At 40.1% G+C, this 24,733-nt stretch overlaps 1 protein-coding gene across 1 annotated transcript; it reads left to right on the top strand.

The window, feature by feature from the left end:
* The first annotated feature begins 3,928 nt into the window (after positions 1-3,928).
* On the top strand, positions 3,929-22,288 carry LOC140931533 (uncharacterized). Its single transcript, XM_073381340.1, has 7 exons — positions 3,929-4,072; positions 18,103-18,243; positions 18,631-18,697; positions 19,234-19,371; positions 20,197-20,274; positions 21,493-21,567; positions 22,036-22,288. Exons 1-7 carry the CDS (start codon positions 3,929-3,931, stop codon positions 22,107-22,109), a joined length of 717 nt encoding a protein of 238 aa, XP_073237441.1. The 3' UTR covers positions 22,110-22,288.
* The last annotated feature ends 2,445 nt before the right edge of the window (positions 22,289-24,733 follow it).

The raw sequence follows: 24,733 nt of genomic DNA on the forward strand, positions 1-24,733 counted from the left end.
CTTCTACTAATAGTAATATGAATGCATTCTATCCTTTTTTGAAACAAAACTCGAGATAGATTACGTAGAAGCACTATAGATGTAATATAGAGAAGACATAGATTCCACTGGCATTACCGTAGAGATCTCAAAGTAACTACCCCTGAAAGTAGCGATCCTTCTAAAGAAGCGAGAAAATTTTACAGATGTTAGCAAATGCCAAAAGTAGCGATCCTCAGAAAATAACGGTCCTCCGAAAGTAGCGACTTGAAAAGTGATTTCCGTTCTTGTTAGAAATAACGAAAAATATAATCTTACAATTACAACAAGCTTCACCGAACCGATCCGAACTTTATTTTTTAACGATTGTAATGATCTTTGACATTTCTTTTTGTAACTCTATAGGTACATCTTTCTTTTCCAAAAGGTGCTCCTGTCGTCTCTGAATAATCACACCGTAATCAGACAGTTCAATAACAGGAAGTAAGTTTTTGCAAATAAAAAGTGTGGATGTTTTCACGATTGTCGCGATAATATTATCGTAATTGCGTACGGCAAATAAATGTAAGGTACACGTTCAAGCTACTAGAAAGTAGAAACCCCCGGAAAGTAGCGATAGGAAAAGGTTGGTATATCTGTAGGGTCGTTAGTTTCGGAACTTTAAGGTAGTTGTTTTTCCTCACATTTACAACAGCTTAGGTTGGTTGACGAAGGGCACAGTAATATTCGTCCAATTAGGCTACTCGTCTAGAGCCAAAATTTCAATTTTTCCCTACTCGGTTTCTACTCAATAGAAATCTCGCTTGGACCAATTTGGGGCTGCAAGTGTTGAGCCATCCCCTCGATAAAAATTGTTGCAAAAATCTCGGGCTGCCTGTTTGGATCCAGCCGGTGTCTATTCGCATTTCTCAGCGTTAATCTTGCGGCGGCTCGCACCTCTTGTAACAAGTCGTAGGTTTTGGTTGAGAAAATAAGATGTTACCGAGAGGTGCGTGGGTACTGTTAATCTTACCTATTTTCTTTCATGGCAGATACAGGCCTTTCTACAGAAGACAAAACTTTTCGAGAACGTTTAAGAGTCATGGTTAGTTTTTCATCTCATCTCTCAAAAATAATACTGCTTCCACTTTTTTTGTGGCATCCAATGGGGCCATTTCGTGTATAGCAAGACTTAGCCATTACTAATGAAGGTAAACCTTTCCAAGCAGGTTTTACTGACCTAATTGTTTTTGCGTATTGCTCGAGAGATTTGGAACGTTCCATTTGTTATTAAAATCTCGTGAAAGATATTTCATTGCACTTGTTTGTAATTACCCCTATTGCCCAGTAAGAACCCCCAACTATCTTTTTGTGACAAATAGTCAGTCCAGTGCGTGTGACAATATAGGCAAAAACATTTTCACTTATTGGTCCTCTTTGCCTCGGAGCAGTGTGGAAATTTCGCGAGAACCCTTTTGTGATAGAGAACCCGGCGCTTGAGTCATTTCGCGTGAAGTCAAGATTAAACTTTATGTGAGAGTTTTAAAAAGTTCTAGCCGTTCTTACCATTTGGCCCCATTCCACCAATCCACAAAACCTCGTGCAGACATTCCAAGGCACTACTTAATACTTGGTCCATGTTATGGATACAGTCTGGCCTATGAATTCTGGTAGCAAATGGAGTACTAAAAAAAGACGAGAATTCCCACGCAGACTGGGTTTCTGTTGTTTATTCAAGGATCTAAAGGGCACTTACTGTATTTGCAGTGTGGCAACGAACCTTTGCCTTTTAGACAAACTACTGAAAATTTGCAATAGGTTTGGCTATTACTCAAACTAGATGGGAAAAGAGGCTCCTTGGAGAATTGCAATTTTGCACGCAAAATCATCTGTCAAGAAATAATGAAAGGGTTGAAGGAAATTAAAATGAAGCTTCGGTAGGTGTCCCTTGGAAAATGGCTATTTTTACCTAAAGGTCCAATCTGAATAAAATATCGAATCTGGTAAAAAAAAAAAAGGGCGAAAGCCTTTGACAGCAAAGGTGAAAAAACAAGCGCTGGCAAAATAATCGCCAAATAATTGACGACATGTAAATGGGACTTCAAGAGCTGCACTTTCTAAAGTGATGAAAAATGGCGAGTGTGCCAAAAATGGCGAACATGTCAAACATTTGCTGCGTATTTGGCGAATATTCAGATGAAATGGCAAAAAAACCTGCCAGCGATGGTGAAAAAGGTGAATCCGGCATGCAAAAAAACCACCAAAGGGTTGACGGAAATGTAAATGAGGCTTCAAAATATTTTTCTGGTAAAATGGTGAATCTAGCAAAATAGGCTAAAGCCTGACCAAAAGGGTGAAAATGGCAGATCTGCCAAAAAAAGTCAAGAAATTGGCGAAAATTTAATAGAAGCTCGAATCCGACAAAAACCTAACAGGAAAGGTGAAAATGACAGACATGGTGAAAGATCGCGAAAAGGTTGACGAATATCTAATGGAGGCTCGGTGAGATGTCCTTGGTCAAATGGCGAACTGGCAAAAACGACAAAAACCTGACAGACAAGTTGAAAATAGCAGATATGGCGAAAGATCACAAAAAGGTTCACTGAAATTTAATTGAGACTCGGTGAGATGTCCCGTGTCAAATGGCTAATCTTACTAAAATGATGAACCCGGCGGAAACGGAGAAAACCTGTCAGGAGGGTGAAAAGTTGTGAATCTGGCAAGAAAAATCACCAAGGGATTGATGCAACTTCAAATGAGGCTCGAAAAGATTTTTTGGTAAAATAGCGAATCTGTTAAAATATGCAAAAACCTGACCAAAAGGGTGAAAATGGGAGATCTGCCCAACAAAATTACCAAATTGGCGGAGATTCAATAGAATGCCCGAGAGATGACAATCTGGCCAGAACGGCCAACACCTGACAGGTAAGGTGAAAATGACAGAAATGGCGAAAACTCACAAAACGTTCGAGGGATATCTAATTGAGGATAGGTGAGATGCCCCTGGCCAAATGGCGAATCTGGCAAAAAAAGAAACCTGACAGGAAAGGTGAAAATAGCATATATGGCGTAAAATCAGAAAAAGGCTGACGGTAATTTAATTGAGGATTGGTGCGATGTCCCTGGTCAAATGGCGAATCTTGCATAAACGGCGAAAACCTGACAACAAAGGTGAAAATATCAGATATCGTGAAAGATCACCTGTGAGATGTCCCTGGTCAAATGGCCCGGATCTAACGAAAAATGACGAATCCGGCGGAAACGGCGAAAACCTGTCAGGACGGTGAAAAATTGGGCCTCTAGCAAGAAAAATCACCAAAGGGTTGACGCAAATTGAAATGAGGCTCCAAAAGACTTTTTTGGTAAAATAGCGAATCTGGTAGAATAGACAAAAACCTGACCAAAATGGTGAATTTGGGAGATGTGCCCAAAAAATTACCAAATTGGAGGAAATGGAATAGAATGCCCGAGAGATGTTCCCGGTAAAATGACAGCTAATGACAATCTGGAAACAACGGCCAAAACCTGACAGGCAAGGTGAAAGTGACAGAAATGGCTAAAGATCACAAAACGTTCGACGGATATCTAATTGGGGATAGGTGAGATGGCCCTGGTCAAATGGCGAATCTGGCAAAACCTGACAGGAAAGTTGAAAATAGAATATATGGCGTAAGATCACAAAAAAGTTAGCAGAAATTTAATGGAGGCCCGGTGAGATGTCCTTGGTCAAATGGCGAACTGGCAAAAACAGCAAAAACCTGACAGAAAAGTTAAAAATAGCAGATATGACGATGATCACTAAAAGGTTGACTGAAATTTAATTGAGAGTCGGTGCGATGTCCCTGGTCAAATGGCGAATCTGGCTCAAACGGCGAAAACCTGACAGGAAAGGTGAAAATGGCAGATATGGCCAGATCACAAAAAGGTTGGCTGGAATTTTATTGAGGCTCGGTGAGATGTCCCTCGTAGAATGGCCAATAGGCGAAAACCTGTCAGCAATTGTGAAAACTGTGAATCTGGCAAGAAAAATCAGCAAAGGGTTGACGGAATTTTAACTGAGGGTCCAAGAGATTTTTCTGGTAAAATGACGAATGTGACGAAAGTGGCCAGTCAAGTAAAAGAGGCAAAAACCTCACCCCAGGGGTGAAAATGGCAAATCTGCCTAAATTAACCACCATATTAGCGGGAATTTAATAGAACTTCGAAGGGATGTCCCTGATATAATGTCGAATCCGGCAAAAACGGAGAAAAGCTGACCAGAAAGGGGAAAATAGCAGATATGGCGAAAGATCACAAAAATTTAATTGATGCTCGGTGAGATGTTCCTGTTCAAATATGGAATCTGACGAAAATAACGAATCTGGCAGAAACGGCCAAAAAGCTGCCGGCAATGGTCACAATGGTGAAACTCGCGTTGATTCAGAAGTGATGATAAACCCATTCTATGCACACTTCCATAGAAAAAAAGACAAATGAAGGATTCTTAATACAATGCCACATGCCAAAAATCGCGGAAGATTTAAAAGTGACAGAGAAAAAGCCATCTTATTAACGAACCAGCAAGGCTTCGTTAACGAGTGGGTAACGCTTTCCGTAGAACTACTAAGGTAGCCGAGTTAAATCAATCAGTCTTTTTTCAAAGAGAAAATCTGTTTTTAAATGAAATAACATTACCACGTTTTCGACCATTTGGTATTCACGTATAAAGATCAGAAAAACGAATTCAGCAGATCGGCCATTTCCATATAAATATCATTCACTTTTTTTTGTTTTCTTTTTCTTCTATCTTGGTACCGCCATATGGGAGTGGAAATCTAAAGTTGATTTCTTATTTCGCAACCAATCTCATGTACTAAATTATGTGAGGGTCCACGATGCACTTGGTGGGATGTGTGGTGGTACTCGGTATGCAAGCTAAATCAGGAGCGGGAAACGGGAATTTAATTAGCAAGCGGCAGCGAGTTTCCTTAATTTTATGGGTTTTGGGATGTGAGAATTTTAAGGACTGAAAAGAGAGGAATACCAAAATTTAGTTTTGTCACGGACCGCCTTTAAAGGAAATCAAAGATAGGCGTATACAACCTCCTAATCAGTGGATTTGTGGTTACGTTGTATTATTAAAGCCTTCAGATTAAGATATTTTTGTCAGTTACAAGCAAGTCCTCTGCAAATGTTGTATCCCGGAGGGTTAGAACAACGCAGAGATTAGTTAATCATGATTTTTTTTAATACATTATCTAGTTTATTGAAATAATGACTGCAGCGGATTGAACAGCTGCGAGAGCAGATGCCTTTTCCAGTTCTGATAAAAATACCGTAAATGATCGATTAAGCGCTCCGGCGCTTATTTCATTTTCCCTGTTATAGGTGAGGCGCCTATACGAGGGCGGCGCTTATTTCAGCAACGGGTAAAACACTGGGGGGAATATTGAGAGAATTAAGTGAAGCGCGTACTAGGTATGCACTCTTTGGTATAAAATATGTACACCTCGAACTGTTTCTACCCGGTTTTAAGAGTTTCCCTACATTAAAATTTTGAAACTCACGAGTGGGTCGAGGTCTTATTTCTCAAGGGATAGTTTTGATATCTCTTTATATCAAGCGCATTAGCAAAGGTGAGACGTAAATTTGTTACTACCCAAACTAGCCCCGCGGCGCTTATTCGAGTACGGGGCTTAATCGATCATTAAATGGTACTTTATTTGTTGCTAACTTCGGCAACCTCCACCCCAAAAAGGATTGAAAGGGCACTTCCATTCAGGGGACAATTCCTTTGTCCTGAGGGTGTACGTAGATGGAACTTTATAAAAATGGAGGTGATATATGACACTAAAGCTGACAACAGGTTGGTATGGGATAAAAGAAAAGATTCATGAACATTGTTTCAATGAGCTTAATAGTTTAATCAATGAGATTACATGTAAAGAGGCACCTGCACTTGCATTGTCTAGCTAGGGAACTTACCAAACGTCAGTACTGGCTAGCCGGACTAGTCCAAAAGTATTTGAATCTCTAAATTTCAAAAATAGCAATTAAATTTTAAACTGATCTGACAGGATAAGGTTCAATAAGTAGTGCAATTCTCTTTAATAATGGACTGGTCTGGCCAGCAAATTCTAACAAATGGAAAACGCCCTTAGTAACTTCAGATTTGTTCCCCCCACTATTTTGTATTCACTGTGTGTCTGTGAATTTTAACTTTGATCATTAACACTAAGAATTGGAAAATTTAGGTCTTCAAATAGGTCATCCCCTGACATATGCCATAATAGGTTTGAAGTTATAGATAATGTCATGCAAATGAAGAATATATCATTTAAATAATATGGTAAAAAATTACATGGTTATATTGTCACTGGAATATTTTGGACCCTTCCTAGTAATTTTTCCATGTATTTTTTACCATACACTTTAACTTAATGCAGCACACAGGGTATTCATTAGGCATCAGAGATCGGAGAATTCTCTGATTACTATGCTGAATTCTCCGGCTAACATTCGGTAGCCCACAACTATTTTTTTTCAGACATGGAGCCTCTTTGAAAATATTCTCCTGTGATGTTACATCAGTCTTTCTCTTACTACTGGAACTCTTAATGAAAACCCTGCAGCCTATAGACTACAGGCTGATAGAATATTGACAAATCAGAATTTACAGTAATATTAGAGTTATACCAAAAACTAGACCGTATCTTCCTTTATCCAACCCAAAGTCAACCCCTACTAACCAAGGAAAACAACAAATCAAAATCTAACAGGCTTCATTTCTCATGTGTCAGTTCCGCTTTTTAATGATCATTAAGTAAAATAAAATCAACCCTTAAAGGAGCAGTAGGCACAGAACTAATGTCAATGAACATATAATAATGCACTATCAAGTACATAACAGCAGCGGAACCAGGGGAGGAGCCCGCCTTATTTTTAGACCAGACTGAGGCCCAAAGTGCTGAAAAAATTTTTTTAGACAACCCCCTCCCCCCCTTCGATTATCTAAAGGTCTGGATCTGCTACTGCAGAATGAATTCCTGAAATATATCTGCAAACTGTCATTTTCCAAAAATGGCTAGGACAACTAGGTTACTTAGGCTTTGCCATATTGAGAACATGTAGCAGACAATTATAACAAAAACAATTGTTTGATCTTTCTTGTATCCTTGTATCCTTGCATCCATTGCATCCTTCATCAAGTATAAGTAGACTACAAAAAGAGCACAGAAGTATAACTGAAATTAGTTTAGAGAAATCAGCTATTGACACTGAGAGAGTATGAATGAAATAAATATCAGAATCTTTCTTTCATTCGTAACTTTGGAAGTATCAGTTGTAGTGATAAAAATAATTAACAATTAATGAATGAGTCTGAGTATCTTATGAAGAATAATGGAGATTGAGGAGGTCTGTTGAGGCTGTAGGCCAAGGCGGATAACACACTCCAAGATCTCCATAATTCTTAATATGATACGAAAGCCAAATTACAATCTGGCCAATATCCAGTCTGACTGACTCAGAAATAAAGGAAAGGTGACTTTAGGTTTAGAGTTCCCTGCTAGCAGAGGTCTCTCACGACGAGAGACCTCTGCTAGCAGGGAAGGTTAAGAGAATTAAAATTCAAAAAATTTCTCAAGGAAGAATATTTATTTAATACTTTTTAATAATTATTTTATTACTTAATATGTGCAGATTTGGATATATATATATGATCAAATGCCCCTAGACCACCCTACAAGCTTGGTCATATTTTATCCTAGATCCACACCTGGATTCTAGTATTTATTTTTAAAGAGTTTAGATTAGGAATATATGAAGTATGGTACGCACGAATGGTGTTCCATGTATATCATAATAAAGCATGAAATGAATCAGGCGAAGGCTAATTTAATAATCACAGCAACTTCAATTTAGAAAAATAAAAGGCTCTAATATTCCATTCAATGCAAGTGTTCTACACTCAGTTATGCTTATTGTGCATTCACATTATTCTATAATGCAAAGATCAATTTGAAAATTCAAAATCTACAGAAATCCCTGTCCCATCAGGTAGTGGTCAAGTGCCCTCACAGAGAACTACATATTTTAAACCGCTTGAAAACCATACCCTTAACAGCGGCACATACCTATATAGCCCATATATGGCAGTACCACCCCCGGGAAGGATTGTAAGAAACTTTTTCACGCTAACTATGTTAACAAAGTATTTGCCTCATCTGAATTACCGGCTCTATGTGATACAAAGGTTGTTCAATGAAATAACTCCCTAGAAACCCTTACCTGTCAAATTCCCCACTCCCATGGCACTAATCCCTGGTCAAATGCCCTATGTCTTCCGGGGGAATTTGAAGTTTCGATTTCATCGGTGCATGAATTTCATTTGGAAACAAGTTAAAAAATATGCTTTAGATCGCGTACCCATTAAAAATGGAAATCGCCAATCGTAATGAAATATGTGGTTGAAGCTGGCTCATGTCATCTTTTATGATATCGAATGAGGATTATGCCTATAACTACAACAAGTAGGTGATCAGGAAACCCTCAGTCTCAACCCGGTTTGTCTCAACCCTGCGTGCTTCAACTTAAAAATAATTTAACAACCATATTTGTATCGGGCTTCTTAAAAATAAGCCACAAAGAATGACAATCAAGCAAATAAGCAGTTTACAAATTTTCAATGCAGCCTGTAAAATCGACCACACATTCATTTTCGATCACTAAGCGTAAGCTTATAGGTAACACGTGAAAAAGACAACTACCTCGAAAATTATTCGCTCTAATTCTATAAACCAACTATGCAAGATTAAACTGATTCAAATTGTGTCGATACGACTTGGCATCGTGACAACCAGTGTAAAGCTGTGTAAAGTTATAACAGTTGTAAGCACGCAGTTAAACACTAAGCTCACAAAAAGTGAACAAATAGGCTGGCTACCAATTATAAAGGATACAATAAACGTAAAAAAATGAAAAAAGAAATAAAGCAGATTGACTTACCAAAGAAATAAGAAATACAACCGGCTGATAATCACATCCAAACAAAAGTGTTTCGAGCCTTTGTTTGAACCAAGGTCACTTCTATCACGCACGATTTCAGCGGGTTATAGCCTGGTATATAACAGCATCTGCTATTGGCCAATGATATTTATGACGTTTTTGGTCTCTCACCTCACAAGGTCGCAAATATCATGCTACAGATGTGTAGTAATGGATAGTGTTGTGTAGTGATGGACAGTGATGCGTAGTGATGGACAGTGATGTGTAGTGATGGACAGTGATGTGTAGTAATGGATAGTGATGTGTAGTACTGGATAGTGATGTGTAGTGATGTGTAGTGATGTGTAGTGGTGGACAGTGATGTGTAGTGATGGATAGTGGTGTGTAATGGTGGATAGTGATGTGTAGTGATGGATAGTGATGGGTAGTGCTGTGTAGTGATGGATAGTGATGTGAAGTGATGAATAGTGATGTGTAGTGATGGGCAGTGATGGATAGTGATGTTTAGTGGTGGGTAGTGATGGAGAGTGATGGGTAGTGATGGATAGTGATGGATAGTGATGTGTAATGATGGATAGTGATGGGTAGTGATGGACAGTGATGTGTAGTGATGCAGAGTTATGGGTAGTGATGTGTAGTGATGGGTATTGATGGATAATGATGTGTAGTCATGGGTAGTGATGGATAGTGATGGGTAGTGATGGGTAGTGATGGACAGTGATGTGTAGTGATGCAGAGTGATGGGTAGTGATGTGTAGTGATGGGTAGTGATGGATAGTGATGTGTAATGATGGATAGTGATGGGTAGTGATGGACAGTGATGTGTATTGATGCAGAGTGATGGGTAGTGATGTGTAGTGATGGGTAGTGATGTGTAATGATGGATAGTGATGGGTAGTGATGGACAGTGATGTGTAGTGATGCAGAGTGATGGGTAGTGATGGATAGTGATGGATAGTGATGTGTAATGATGGATAGTGATGGGTAGTGATGGACAGTGATGTGTAGTGATGCAGAGTGATGGGTAGTGATGGATAGTGATGGGTAGTGATGGATAGTGATGTGTAATGATGGATAGTGATGGGTAGTGATGGATAGTGATGTGTAATGATGGATAGTGATGGGTAGTGATGGACAGTGATGGGTAGTGATGCAGAGTGATGGGTAGTGATGTGTAGTGATGGGTATTGATGGATAATGATGTGTAGTCATGGGTAGTGATGGATAGTGATGGGTAGTGATGTGTAGTGATGGGCAGTGATGGATAGTGATGTTTAGTGATGGGTAGTGATGGGTAGTGATGGGTAGTGATGGACAGTGATGTGTAGTGATGCAGAGTGATGGGTAGTGATGTGTAGTGATGGGTAGTGATGGATAGTGATGTGTAATGATGGATAGTGATGGGTAGTGATGGACAGTGATGTGTATTGATGCAGAGTGATGGGTAGTGATGTGTAGTGATGGGTAGTGATGTGTAATGATGGATAGTGATGGGTAGTGATGGACAGTGATGTGTAGTGATGCAGAGTGATGGGTAGTGATGGATAGTGATGGATAGTGATGTGTAATGATGGATAGTGATGGGTAGTGATGGACAGTGATGTGTAGTGATGCAGAGTGATGGGTAGTGATGGATAGTGATGGGTAGTGATGGATAGTGATGTGTAATGATGGATAGTGATGGGTAGTGATGGATAGTGATGGGTAGTGATGGACAGTGATGGGTAGTGATGCAGAGTGATGGGTAGTGATGTGTAGTGATGGGTATTGATGGATAATGATGTGTAGTCATGGGTAGTGATGGATAGTGATGGGTAGTGATGTGTAGTGATGGGCAGTGATGGATAGTGATGTTTAGTGATGGGTAGTGATGGGTAGTGATGGGTAGTGATGGACAGTGATGTGTAGTGATGCAGAGTGATGGGTAGTGATGTGTAGTGATGGGTAGTGATGGATAGTGATGTGTAATGATGGATAGTGATGGGTAGTGATGGACAGTGATGTGTATTGATGCAGAGTGATGGGTAGTGATGTGTAATGATGGATAGTGATGGGTAGTGATGGACAGTGATGTGTAGTGATGCAGAGTGATGGATAGTGATGTGTAATGATGGATAGTGATGGGTAGTGATGTGTAGTGATGGGTAGTGATGTGTAATGATGGATAGTGATGGGTAGTGATGGACAGTGATGTGTAGTGATGCAGAGTGATGGGTAGTGATGGATAGTGATGGATAGTGATGTGTAATGATGGATAGTGATGGGTAGTGATGGACAGTGATGTGTAGTGATGCAGAGTGATGGGTAGTGATGGATAGTGATGGGTAGTGATGGATAGTGATGTGTAATGATGGATAGTGATGGGTAGTGATGGATAGTGATGTGTAATGATGGATAGTGATGGGTAGTGATGGACAGTGATGGGTAGTGATGCAGAGTGATGGGTAGTGATGTGTAGTGATGGATAGTGATGTGTAATGATGGATAGTGATGTGTAATGATGGATAGTGATGGGTAGTGATGTGTAGTGATGGATAGTGACGTGTAGTGATGGATAGTGATGTGTAATGATGGATAGTGATGTGTAATGATGGATAGTGATGGGTAGTGATGTGTAGTGATGGATAGTGACGTGTAGTGATGGATAGTGATGTGTTGTGATGGATAGTGATGTGTAATGATGGATAGTGATGGGTAGTGATGTGTAGTGATGGATAGTGATGGGTAGTGATGTGTAGTGATGGATAGTGATGTGTAGTGATGGATAGTGATGTGTAATGATGGATAGTGATGGGTAGTGATGTGTAGTGATGGATAGTGATGGGTAGTGATGTGTAGTGATGGATAGTGATGTGTAGTGATGGATAGTGATGTGTAATGATGGATAGTGATGGGTAGTGATGTGTAGTGATGGATAGTGATGTGTAGTGATGGATAGTGATGGATAGTGATGTGTAGTGATGGATAGTGATGTGTAGTGATGGATAGTGATGCATAGTGATGGATAATGATGGATAGTGATGGATAGTGATGTGTAGTGATGGATAGTGATGTGTAATGATGGATAGTGATGTGTAATGATGGATAGTGATGCATAGTTATGTTGAGTGACACATAGTTACATGTTACATGAAGATATTTTAACCGGATTTTTTATATTGGTGTAGGAGAACACGGATTTATTACCGGCACATTCGTCCCCAGAGCCCTTCGTTTCTTGGTGCGTTACAAATTAAGCCGAGTGGCTCTGGGGACGAGAATGAGCAGGACAGTCAGGGTTAAAGTCCGGGTTGTTCGAAGCTCTGTTAAGATAACCCACGGTTAGTGCGAAATTTGAACTCAGAAATGAGAGCTTAAAAAGTAAGTTCAGTTTAATTCACTTTGCCTACAATTTGATGATTGGATACTTTAAAAAGAATGGAGAAAATTATCCGAGTGAGTGCTTTTCATTAAAAGAAAAAGAAACCCAGGTTAAAATTTAACCCCGGGTTATCGCTAACCTCCTTTCGAACAACTGGGCCCTGGGCGTTAAGTCAGGGCGCAGGGTAAGATGGGAGGAGCCTAACGAGCCAAAAAAAACTATGGGAGACTGCGCTCATTTAGAAATGATGCCAGCGATTGCTAACAGATAAATTGCTTTGCATGATTTATGTTTGACTGATTTTATGTAAACAATGAACACAGGGACCGGGTTCCCTTAGGGTTCATTTGTTATGAGGCTGATTTTTAGCCTGTTCCAGGCTCCGAGATAACAGGCTAGCTGATTTGTTGCATGGTGTCTCACAGTCTCAAAAACTTGAATCTGTATTCACTGCATTCATGTTAGCCTCCCCGCAGACGTCCTTTAGGGTTCGTTCGTCATGCATTCATTTTTCCCCCGATTCATGTAGGTTATCACAGAAAATAAAGACCCTCCAAAACGAGCGGACACCTCTGTAAAATAGCCTACGTAGCTGGCGGTATTGTGTAGTAGTCGACGCCGCAAGAAACTCTTTTGGATCATAGCCTCCCACGCAGACGTTCTTAGAGGTTACGCGTGACGAACCCCTAAGAACGTCGGCGTGGGAGACTATTTGGATCACGGCTCCTCCGCCAAAACTTTAATCACGCACCGACGCAATACCGCCAACTACGCAGGCTATCCGTAAACTGGCGGACACCTAGAGTTGGTCCCTACCTTTCTAAACTCCCTTTTTTCGACTCTCCATAAGACGGACGACTCTTATCCTGCGTAGCAAACGCTTTCGTGCGGTTTCGGAGCAAAGAAAGAGGAACGAGAGTCAAAGACCGCGTGAAAAAGGGCGCAAGTAAAAAGGGCGGGGAGAGGGGGGCTTTCCATTTCTCGCTCCTCCGTCTTTCTTTGCTCGGAAACCAAACGGAAACGCCAGTACACAGGCTATACATCAATTTAAGACGAACACTTAGTGCTGGTCTCTAGGTGTCGGTCTTCGAGAGAGTTGACATGTTGTGCTAACTGAAGCATGTCATCAAACACTGTTTGCCATCTCATCTCCCAATAACTGGAACTCATATAATAACGGAGTGACTGAAAAGAACGTATATATTCACCTTCGTTGTCAGGATCTGATTCCTGCCAGGATTTTCGTTCCCTTGTTTATTCTAAAGCGGCTTTTATTGTGTAAAACTCTCACGGTGGTGAGTTACATTGATTTGTCTGCCTTGATTGACGTGAAGGGTCCAAGTCACTTTACAACAACATAAAGCATGAGTCACTCTGCAAAGCTAGGGAACTTCAAAATAAAGAAAAAACTTTGACCTGAAATTAAGAACACTCTGCGGTTCGATTTAGCGAACAATTAAGAACAACGAGCCTCAAAGTTATCTGGTTGTTATTCTGAAAAAGGCATGTCAAAAGATTGCATGCACTATGACCTTTAGAAAGATAACTGAACGGAACCGAAGAGACGTTAACGATTCGAATCACGTGGCTTTGTTTGTCGAACGAAAAAAAGGTGGTCACGTGGTCAGGTGGTCAAGTAGTGCTCACGTGGTCACATTCCTGCGCGTTTGGTAGGCCAAAGATAGGCCATAAAGTCGAGTTGAATGCATAATGGTGTTCTCTGTCGGTCAAAAAGGAGAAATTTTCGTTGGCGGAAAGTCAGAATTGATTAAAGTTCTTTCGGTTGCAGCCTTCTAGCGCTAAATAAAAACTGTGACCACTCTGATGCGCGAACAACGAAGCGAAGCAACGAGAAAAAAATGTGACCACACACGTGAGCTCGCCTTTTTGGTTTGACAAAACCTGTTTCGATAGTAAGCCGCACTTTGATAGAAGATGTATTGTAAGAAGAGTAGTATTTACCAACAACACTATATCCCTGAGTGAAACAAAACCAATCACTCCGGGAGAAACATTGATCCAAAAGCAAATTAATTCTGGATAGAAAAAAAGCTATTCAAACCGACCATTCAAACCATTATTTTACAGCCGAAATTTCTAACCGTTCTTTCAGCACTTGACAGATTTTAAAACAAAGTGACGCAAACTGTGGCTCTAGTTTTAAAAAGTCTAAAATCGGGAATAAAAAGAACAGAGAAGTGTTGAAAGTTTTTTTTTTTTTTTCATTTCATTTTTTAAAGTTACGAAGCTGTTAGGATCTAAAACTAAAAACACGTAAAATAATTTTCCGACTACCTCAAAAAATGGTAGGGCTAAAGTCTCCCAGCCCCGACCTCTACTCGGTCCCTGTTTTCTGGTCTTCGTTTTGTTTTTGAAAAAACTAAAAAAAAAAAGATAGAGAGTAAGGAAAAGCCGGACAATGAGGGAGACTTAGTTTTCGAGGTTATGGGTCTTCGCAACAACTCGTAAATGTAGGTGTACAAATATGACGATATCCTATTTTTAGCACAAAGATTTGTAAAAGAACTCATCGGAGATACCCCGTATTATGAGTTAAAATTTAAAAAAAATTGTAACTGGATGAAAGACCTTGAATAAAAGCCCAGGACCAGCGGAGAGTATTTTAAAGTGGTAGGGCTAAAAACTCTGGCTAATACAAAGAAACATTAAGTTCAGTGTTCCGTCATTTATCTTGCTTTGCGCGCCATCTTAATTACAACCTGAACAACTATAACATAAACGTCGTCACGTGTTATAGTATCCAATAGGTGGCTCGACCCAGTATTTTTCTAGGCACACCCTCCATCTTTAAGCAAATCGACCCGTATTATAAAACGATTATGGCATATGGATTACACTTTGACTAAACTTTATTATGATATTATTTTTTGGCCAATCGGATTAAATGTACGTGGCAATGACGTCACAATGGTTTTAGTTCTGAATCGAATTTCATCCCTGTTCGGCCTTTTCTTTTGAAATGCTTTACGTTTCGTATTCTTTGGATAAATGTCTTCCGCTCTGCCAAGCTTCACAAATCTATATAGAATAGGAATTTCGAGATATCTTGGAATTTTATAAGGGACTTGTCAGAAATTAGCAGGGGGGAGGGGGGGGGGTTGGAAACAGAGGGAGGGTCACAACTTTTTGAGACTGCAGAAAAGGGAGGGGACATGAAAAATGAGCCGTTAAAATGGGGAGGGTCATGCAAATATGTGTCCGTGATCATGTAGAGGTTCACCCACAGAAGAAAAAAGAAGTTCTTTATTTTGTAAAAAAAACCTGTGAGAAATGGGAGAGTCTAGTGATCAGCTGTCAGAATCAGAGTCGGACTCAGCCTAATGCTGTCATCTAAAATGTATGTATATGGCATTACAAAAACAGATTAGAAATATATTTTGAGCTTTCATAATACTGACTCACCCTAGTAGATTTCAAATCATTTATACAAGAGGGGGGGGGGGGGTCATGATATTTTAGGCCAAGGTCAAGGGGAGGGGTAGCCAATTTCACTCCCATTGCAGGGATGGGTCATCTCATTTCTGAACCCAAATTTAAAATTCCCTGCACTGAGGACTGGACTAAATGCAGACAAATTTGCAACTTTGTGGATGTTTCCGAAAAGGTTTTTTCATTCATTCGTTTTGCAAATGACCCTTATACACTCTAGAAGCTGCTGAACGCAAGTACACTTGCGCGATTTCAAAACACTTGGAAACGTATGAATCAGGGTAAAACGCAATGCTGAGCTCTTTTTGTAATTCACGGAAACGGCGATTAAAACAAAATTCATAGATAGATTTTTTAAACTTTTTTTAGTACATTAATTGATCAGGGAAGTTAACCAGAAATAGATAGTCCATAGCTTAAAGAGGGTATTAACACGTACTTCTTCCCCCTCCCCCTCCCATCCCCATCCCAGCCAGCACTTCATCTTCCTCAACGGAGTGCAATAGGGACCTTAATAAGCAACGAGAATGTTGACACCAAAAATGGAAACTGGAAGTGGATGTTTTCTGTCTTTCATTGCTCTGACTCAACAAATTCGCACAGTGGAGGGTGAAAGGAAGAATTCAGATTCGTTGTGTGATAAAGAAGCGTTCCATCAAGCGAAACATTGAACTTCCGGTTACTATTCATGAAGCCCTCGACGGTCAGCGTTCTCGTTGCTTAAGAGACGGACCATTAGAAAAGTTATTTGGAGGGGGAAGGGAATTTTCGAGCCGCAGGAACTTTTTTTAGGCCATAGCATGAATATTTTTTAGGATTAATTAATTCGCGTACATGAATTTTTTTTTATTTAATTTTCCCTTGCACGAATATTTTTTTTGTACTTCGCCCGTCCCCCCCCCCCCTCACCCCCACATAAGTTTTCTAATGGTCCGTCCCTATGTTCGCTTATGTTAATTTGATTGACATTTGAAGGGTGTTTTCTTGTTTCTTTTCTTATTTGTCTGGCTTTTTATATATTTTTTTCATATTTCTATACACTGTTTATATTCCCCTTCCTCTTCCGGTTCCTATTCCATTTTTCCCTTATTTTTCGTATATAATCTGAATAGGAATTAAATCCAGATTAGCTTAAATTAACATAAACGTTGTCCCTATTTTTAAATTGGTTCCTCTTTCCATTCCGGTTCCTATTCCGGTTCAATTTCCTGTCCCTTTTCCTATTCCCGTTCCTATTCCGGATTCCGGATTCCAGATTTCGGTTTTTTACTTTTCCAGACGCCCAAGAACGAGGTTGCCTGATCCACTTTCCTCCCTGTTTCAAGTCAGGCCTGGTTTCAAGAACAATTAGTCGATTAGATTCAGAAAAGGTAAGATGATAATAACTCAGTGGGTAATTTTGGCTAGAGCGTCAGGTAAACTGATTTTCATCCGACGAAAACAAAGTTTTTGACTGTTATTTTTCACTTAACCGGGCTGAAACTGAGACATAAAAAGTTATCATTGCAAGCTTGTGAATATAAAATTGTAGTTATAATTTTCAGTTCTTCAATTTCTCAGTCTTCATGTCTTGAAGCCGATTCGAGCTTTATTTGGAAAACGACAACACACAATCGCTTTGAAGTTTTATTTACCAGTGAGTTTTACCGTGTTTTGAAACGAAACTCTCCTGAGTTGATTGTCATGAAACATAAGCTTAATTAATTATACTGTTGAGGTTGGCAGCAAGTTGACAACTCTGTTAATGTTTTTCATTCTCAGAATCAGAGAGCGAAAGCTGGTTCGATGGCTTTTAGAAGTCGAAATTTTCATGCCATGTATTTAGCAGCAGGAAGTTTCGTGTTTGCATGAGATGCAGCCGAGCTGCAGTCTAAAATTATTGAAGTCTTCAACCAAAGAACAACTATGTAAAAGAATTAAATAGGCATTTTCTTGAATGCAAGGCGGGTGTTCGTGACTGCAGTCATCAAAGTCGAAGTTGTTATTAAATCCTGCCCCATCTTTTGTTTTGAGTTCTTGTTTTCTCTAAGGATAAAAAAAATTATTAAACGGACTAAAATTTTATTTCCTGGTTTTGGTGTTAATGATAATGATGACGTCTTTATTTTGGTTTCTTTCATAAGTATTGTTATTCTTTTCTTAGTTGTCGCCTTCTCCCAAATTAACTTATGCCAAACCAGTAGCATGCAAGAAAGCCAGTAAAAACAAATTCGTCTTGTCGAGCGCTCGAGAGAAGAAGTAACGATAATCGTTATTACGGTGTCGAGATCATGTTGAGAAAAGAGGTGATAGCAGTTCGTCAAGACACCGCCCCAGTCCCTCCCCTCCAACCTCAAAATGACCAATAGCTTTTTATTTCCTTAACCAGAATGCGGGCACTGACCACCAAGTTCAATGATCGTCCTCAAGAGTCATCGCGGCCGTTTGATATATATAGCCGGAGGTCTGGGTTTGTGATGGGAGAGGGAGCGAGCATCATGATTTTAGAGGTACGTTGTGGATATGTGGTTAGCGGTTCCAGTGCCATACACTGCAATGAAAAAATTAAATAAACTGCTTTTTAACCACCAAAGAAGAAAATGGGTCATGGAAACTAATGATGGGAACCTACATTTTGGAAAAATTCAGTGAAACGAAGATTTTATCTAACTATCCTCTATGTTTTTTGCAAACGTTATTCTGTTTGTAGACCGTGACAACCTCCGTAGGATGTTTGGTTTTTTGCAAGACCTCGTTTTTTTTGTTTTACTTAATTAGTTTTCCTGTAGCTGCTGAGATTTGAAGCTGTATAATTGCTGCCAAATGAAAAGGTGGTGCTTAACTAGTGAGAGTAAATCAACCGTCCACAATGTTGACAGGTTTTTTTGTTACCTTAGGAATACGAACACGCGATTACTCGTGGTGCAAAAGTGTACGCGGAACTTCTGGGGTATGGACTTTCAGGTTGGAGTTATTTTATTTGCAATCAATAAGCTGTTGTTGTATGACCATACTTTTTACTTCTAAACTAACAGACCAATCATAAGTTGTTTTGTTCTATTAATTTGTCGTAAACATTCTACTCTGTTTGGTGTTGTTAAGCAATCCTATCAGGAGCGGGTGGTAAGCACTTAAGGTATTTTTAAGTATCGAAAGCATAACTAAGCCTGGGTCTCTGAGGATGTGTAAAAATAGTGTATGAAATGTTAGTTAATGTCGTGTTGCATTTAATAACAATGACACACAGTACGTTTTGGTTAACCCTTTAAGCCCTAAGAGTGATCAGCACCAAATTTTCACTTGTAATATCAATGCTTTGTAAAACAGAGTGGTCATGAGAATTATGGACATGATCACACGAGATGAATTTGCCTGATATTTTATCGACTTCTCCCCTCTACTTCTGTAGGAAAGGAATAGGGGCAACAAATGAGAATTAAAATTTGATCTTAGAGTTTAAAGGGTTAAGCACTTCCTACTGCTTGCTTGTATCTGTACAGGAGACGCGTATCACATCTCGGCCCCATCAGAGGGAAGGTACGGGGCGTATCTGGCCATGAAGAATGCACTCAGAGACTCACGTCTCGAACCACAAGACATCCACTATATCAACGCACACGCTACATCTACTCCACTTGGTAGGCCTCGTTCACTGATCTTTTTTTATAATAATTTATTATTATAAATCAAATTCCAATGGAAAAAAATGAACTCTCCCAAGACTTTTGACCGCAGTGAATCTCACTGGCCATTCAAAAAATAAAGGGGGTAGGGGCTCTGCAAACGGCATCAGCATTCTTTAAGCATTTGTCGAGAGCCAATGTCAAGACCGCTGGCTCCCCCTTCCCAAAATACTGTTGTCAGATATTGTGACGTCCGTTGCCAGCCTTCTCCCCCCCCTTCCCCCCACCCTTGGAGATGTCTTAAACCAGTTTAAACTTTGTCCGTTGTGCCAAGTGATAAGTTGAAGTCGTTTGATCCACTAACTCCCTCAACTTTGTTGAACACACGTATCCATATCATCTACTTTTTCTTTTGTGATGATAAACATGAGTATCCCTATAATTATGCATTGGAAATGTTGCAACCATTTGACCCGGTGTGTTCTCAACATCTCTCTCAACTTTCTAGCCACGAATGTTGAGAGAATGTCCGACCATTTGACTGGGACGTGACGTCGTTCATTGGTCGTTACCTAGTCCCTGTACTGCGTCCTCCCAGGTCTTCTCGGTCAATACATTTCGGTGACGTATCCGAGACGAACGACCGAATGAAAACTCGCCCGGACCACGTGACTCGAAACACACAGGCCGCGCGGAATAATAAGGCCTAGGAACTAAGCAATATTGGTCGGTGAGGACATATTTGGCAAAAGGTAATAACCTTTCCAAAACCTTAACTAACATTATATTAAATTCAGGCCAGCAGCATAAATTTCTTCCTCTTTTCTTAATAATTTCCAGGGGACGCTGGAGAAAACAGTGCAATAAAAACTTTGCTTGGAAACCATTCCAGAAATGTTCAAGTTTCTTCCACTAAAGGTAACTGTCTTTTGGCTTTGATTTTTAAGCCGTAAGGCCCAGTTTAAATGGAAATTGTTGCAAAACTAACCTGTTATATGACCTTAGTTAGCCGGGACGAACAAAAGTTAAAAAACGAAAAAGGAGAAGAAGAAAGAGAAAGAAGACAGACAAAGGAACAAATAAACAAAAAACAAAGAAAGAAGAAAATGGCCGAGGACTGGGGAGAGAAGGGGGTCGTTTCTCACTCCATTCCTTGCCAATATGTCTCATCTCGACTAACTGAGATCCTGAAACAGGCTATTACAATGCAATCACCCCGGCCCTTCAATACAGTCAAACCTGTTTTAAGTGGACCTGGATTAAGCACTCGCCCTCTATTAAACGGTCACTTTCGTAAGTCCCGAAAATCATTTTCCTTGTTTTCTGTAAAACTGACCTATATTTGGCGGTGAACTTTTCCGTGGTCCCAACGAGTTATTTGTTATTTTCTTCATCTCTATTAAACGATCACTTTGTCTAGATGCTTTTCTTTTGACACTAGAAGAGGTAGAAACACTTTTAGGCCAACTTGTCGTGCTATGGATAGTTCGCTTTGTCACCATCTCTATTTTCTTGATAAACCGCTTAGGTTTGCCAAAGAAGTATTAAAGGGTCAACCTGTCTTAAGCGGTCATTTGGTCATTCCCCAACTCAGTGAGGTGTCCGCTAAATACAGTTTTGACTATACAACTGAATGCCACATTCAAAACACTGAGGCCTAGGCCAAACGTCGAACTTTTCATGACACGATCCAAACTTAGTGAGTTAAGTTCATCAAAAGTTCGACGTCTGGTTCAGTTAAGTTCGTCTGAATGTGTTTGGATCCTCCAACACGTTCTATCCGTCTGCTTCAGACGAATAGAACGTCTGAATATCGTTTCCGGGACATACGTCGGAATCTTCACACGCGAGGAGCTTAACTAGTAAATTAAAAATTTGTACGATAATGTGTATTTAGCCGCTCGTTCGGCTAAAATAGTATGTGGTGTGATTCAGTTGATTGGTTCGACGCGTCCTAAGTTCGACGTCTGACCCAACAAACGATCTTAACTTTCTTAATTTAGGTCAACCCAAATTGGAGTTTGGTTCGTCTCATGAAAAGTTCAACGTTTGGCCTAGGCTTAAACTCCTCTTAAACGGCACAAATTACAACACTACTAACACTTACTAACTTGCTTTTGTTCTCTTTATTTCTAGGGGCCATTGGTCACCTGTTAGGTGCAGCTGGTGCGGTTGAGGCTATTTTTACCGTCTTATATAACTGTTGCCCAGGTGAGATTTCTTAGACTTGCGTTCATTGCTTTCCATTAGTGCAACTACCATACGATTGCTAAGCTCTTCCCTCTATGTTGTATGCCCGTTTTGGGCATCGGTTGGTCATGGTGACTTCTCTGGTCCCCAACATAAAGCTGCTATTTTGTCATTCACAAGTAATTTCTTAAGTTTTATTGCGAATAAAGACACGTTACTGGCATTATAAACAAAACGAAGTAGCCAACCGTGATAGAGCCCTTGTAGATCCCACTCAGTGCCTCAATCGATGGCTGTGTGTACCATTCCTTTACATAATTTGATTATCCCTTGAATTTGTATGCTTTGCATTTTCTTAATCGTTTTCAATTCTTAGGGTGTGGTCCCGCCCACATTGAACTTGCGTAGTGTAGACTCAGGGGAAGACTTTGACATGAGCTACGTGCCGCTGATGTCTCAGCCGTTTTCTTGGTCCTGAACCGAGAACAGCACTGACTAACTCGTTTGGTTTCGGTGGCACCAACGCTTCTTTGTGTTTTAGACAGTTTGTCGCCGCGCCCTAGGTTCACTGTGGGGTAATGAGTGCGGACAATAGAAAGTGAAACGCGGGATACATCTCCGTATCTTGCGCCCTGATGTGGAGTCTGCCAGATCAATACAAAGTTTTGTGAAGCTGGACTGTCTCCGGTGACCAGGTTTGGTTGTACTAAGACCTCCACGAACCAGGGAATTTTTTTGTCGCGCGATCTTTTGTCGCGGCACCTGCATACTTCCTAGACGGCGTCATGTTGGATTAGACGAGTGAGCTTGTCTCATGGCCGTATCATCGACTCTTGTTTGCCCGTCGCACATCTCTCACACGCTAGGACACAATATGTTTGGATCAAAATGTTCTATCCACTCAAGCGAAAGAAAAATCTTCTGTGACTTTTGTAGCTAGCCACCACACACGAAGGGACGAGGAAGGGGTGTTATTTTCGCGCGACGAAAGGTTGCCTAGTCGTTGTAACAACCTTAAAGAGGAACAGCCCACATTAAGACGCACGAAAAGGAGATTCTTGCGTCCCCGCCCAGATCGGAAGTCTTTAGCTTACCCTCACACGACAAGCTCAAGACAGCTGGCCGTGAAGTATTGTAAAATTGTCGCAGGCGGGAAATTCGCGAAGGGTCTTTGATTACTACGCACAGGTTCCCTTGCAAACTCTGTGATCATTTTCTCTTTGTAACTTTTAAAATGCTTTTAAGATTTGTGTGAGAATAAATATACCTGTAGGTTGAGAATGTCGTGAAGTAATCTGATGAATGTTCACATGTAAAGTTAAATTAAACGGAATCCTACCTTCGTCTCACGTATCGCCGTTCTTGAAGCTAGGAGCCGCCACCGCATTAAAGCGTTCCAAGGTTTTCTAAAAGTTTTGAAATGATGAATAGTTGCGTGTAGCCAAATGTATAATTTTGAATTAGTAGAGATACAGTCTTCAGTTGAGAATTTCGTTTGAGTTTTTATTTGCAAATATTTTTCTTCTTACTAGATTCCTTAGTAGAAGTGCTGAAGTAATAAAATATGCAGTTGCGACTAATGTTAGCGGCGAAATAATAAAACTCTATCAAATAAACAAAAAATAAATGAATAAAAAATAAATACTTAAATAAATATGTCGTTAAATAAATGAATTAATTATTGAATGCTCAAGTGCCGCCTATAACCGAATTTTGGCAGACCGGAGAGCTAGCTTAACATTTACACAAGCCACACGGGTGGAAATCTTGTAGATATACATGTTATTATCCCTATTTGTAATAACTTGTTATTCATAATGTAACAAATAACTAGCACATAATGTAATTTTAAATTATTTGGAAAACGGTTGATGTAGCAGTTGGTATAAGACCCCAAATAAAATATTGTCTAATGTCAGGCTTCTACCTAGGATATTTGAGGGTAAGAGGCTTCCCCCCCCTCCCCCCCCCCCAAAAAATGTCTAGCTTCCCCTCAAACAATGTTGTTATCATTACAGTATATAGGTAACTATATCGGAAAAATCATCCAGACGCGACGAGGTCAGTGCACATGAAGTAAGTATTCACTGTCTAAGGACACTATATGACAAGGAACAACAACAACAAAAACAACAACAGTTTATTCAGTTATCAAATGATTTAAGTCTATGTTACCACAATTAGCGGAGCTATCCTACAATCTTGGACAAAACTGTTGAGAAAATTGTATACTTGGACAACATTTTTCTAAACATCGTAGCTGCACCGGTTCTTCCCTCTCCCCCTTCCCCTGAAAGCAATGTTGTTGTGTATTCAAAAGAAAGCCTGATCCCTGGGCGTTTGTGGGAAGCAACATTGAATAGGGGGAAGGGGTTTTCTTTCCGCAAAGGCGTCGTTGTGGAAATAGTTTTGTTGCGTAGGAAAGTGGACATGATGGGGAAAACTTTCTCAAGTAGTTTTGTCCGGGATTGTATTTGACTGGGAAAGGCGATTTGCAGCCTTTAACGCAGCCAAATAAGCCTGTTCTTTACAAATGTAGTACATTTCAAAGAAAAGTAGATAATTAATGCAAAATGAGTGAAAACAGAGGCGTTTATGACAAGAAAATCAATTGGTATGTCTTACTTGATTGGAGTGGTCGGTCAAGAGCGTTTGTGAAATTCATTTTCCATGCATGGTTTTTACGCGCGCTTTGAGTGAAGAGCAGAGGGCATACATTGCGCTTTTCGAGGACGAAAAGGACGTTTCCGTCAAGTAGATTAGCCAGAAAAGGGGAATTTCACCCCCTACGATTCGATCAACAAATAACACATAAAACTTTCGCTGAATTTTCAGAGCGCGTGACCCGACAACTTTGAACAATTTTCCCTCGCCGAAATAGTCAACGGGCAAGCACTTGCAAAGAATAAAAGCATCAAATGGAGAGAGGATTAAATATTTACAAAAGCTGCATTTTTACTTTTCACATTTGAATGCTTAATTTTGAAATTGTAGCGATATCCAGTCCAAAGAAACACACTATGAAATCTAGAAATATCACGCTAGACTACGAATAGTCCCCCATTTTTCCTCAGGGATAGTAGAGCGAGCAAAACGCGAGCGCGCGTGAAAATCAACCCACGCGAGAAAAGGCGACACGCGGCGGGAGAGAGAAAAATGATTTTTCTCTCTCCCCGCCGCGTGTCGC

This window comes from Porites lutea, chromosome 3, assembly GCF_958299795.1.
Source record: "Porites lutea chromosome 3, jaPorLute2.1, whole genome shotgun sequence".
In the NCBI taxonomy this organism is placed as follows: domain Eukaryota; kingdom Metazoa; phylum Cnidaria; class Anthozoa; order Scleractinia; family Poritidae; genus Porites; species Porites lutea.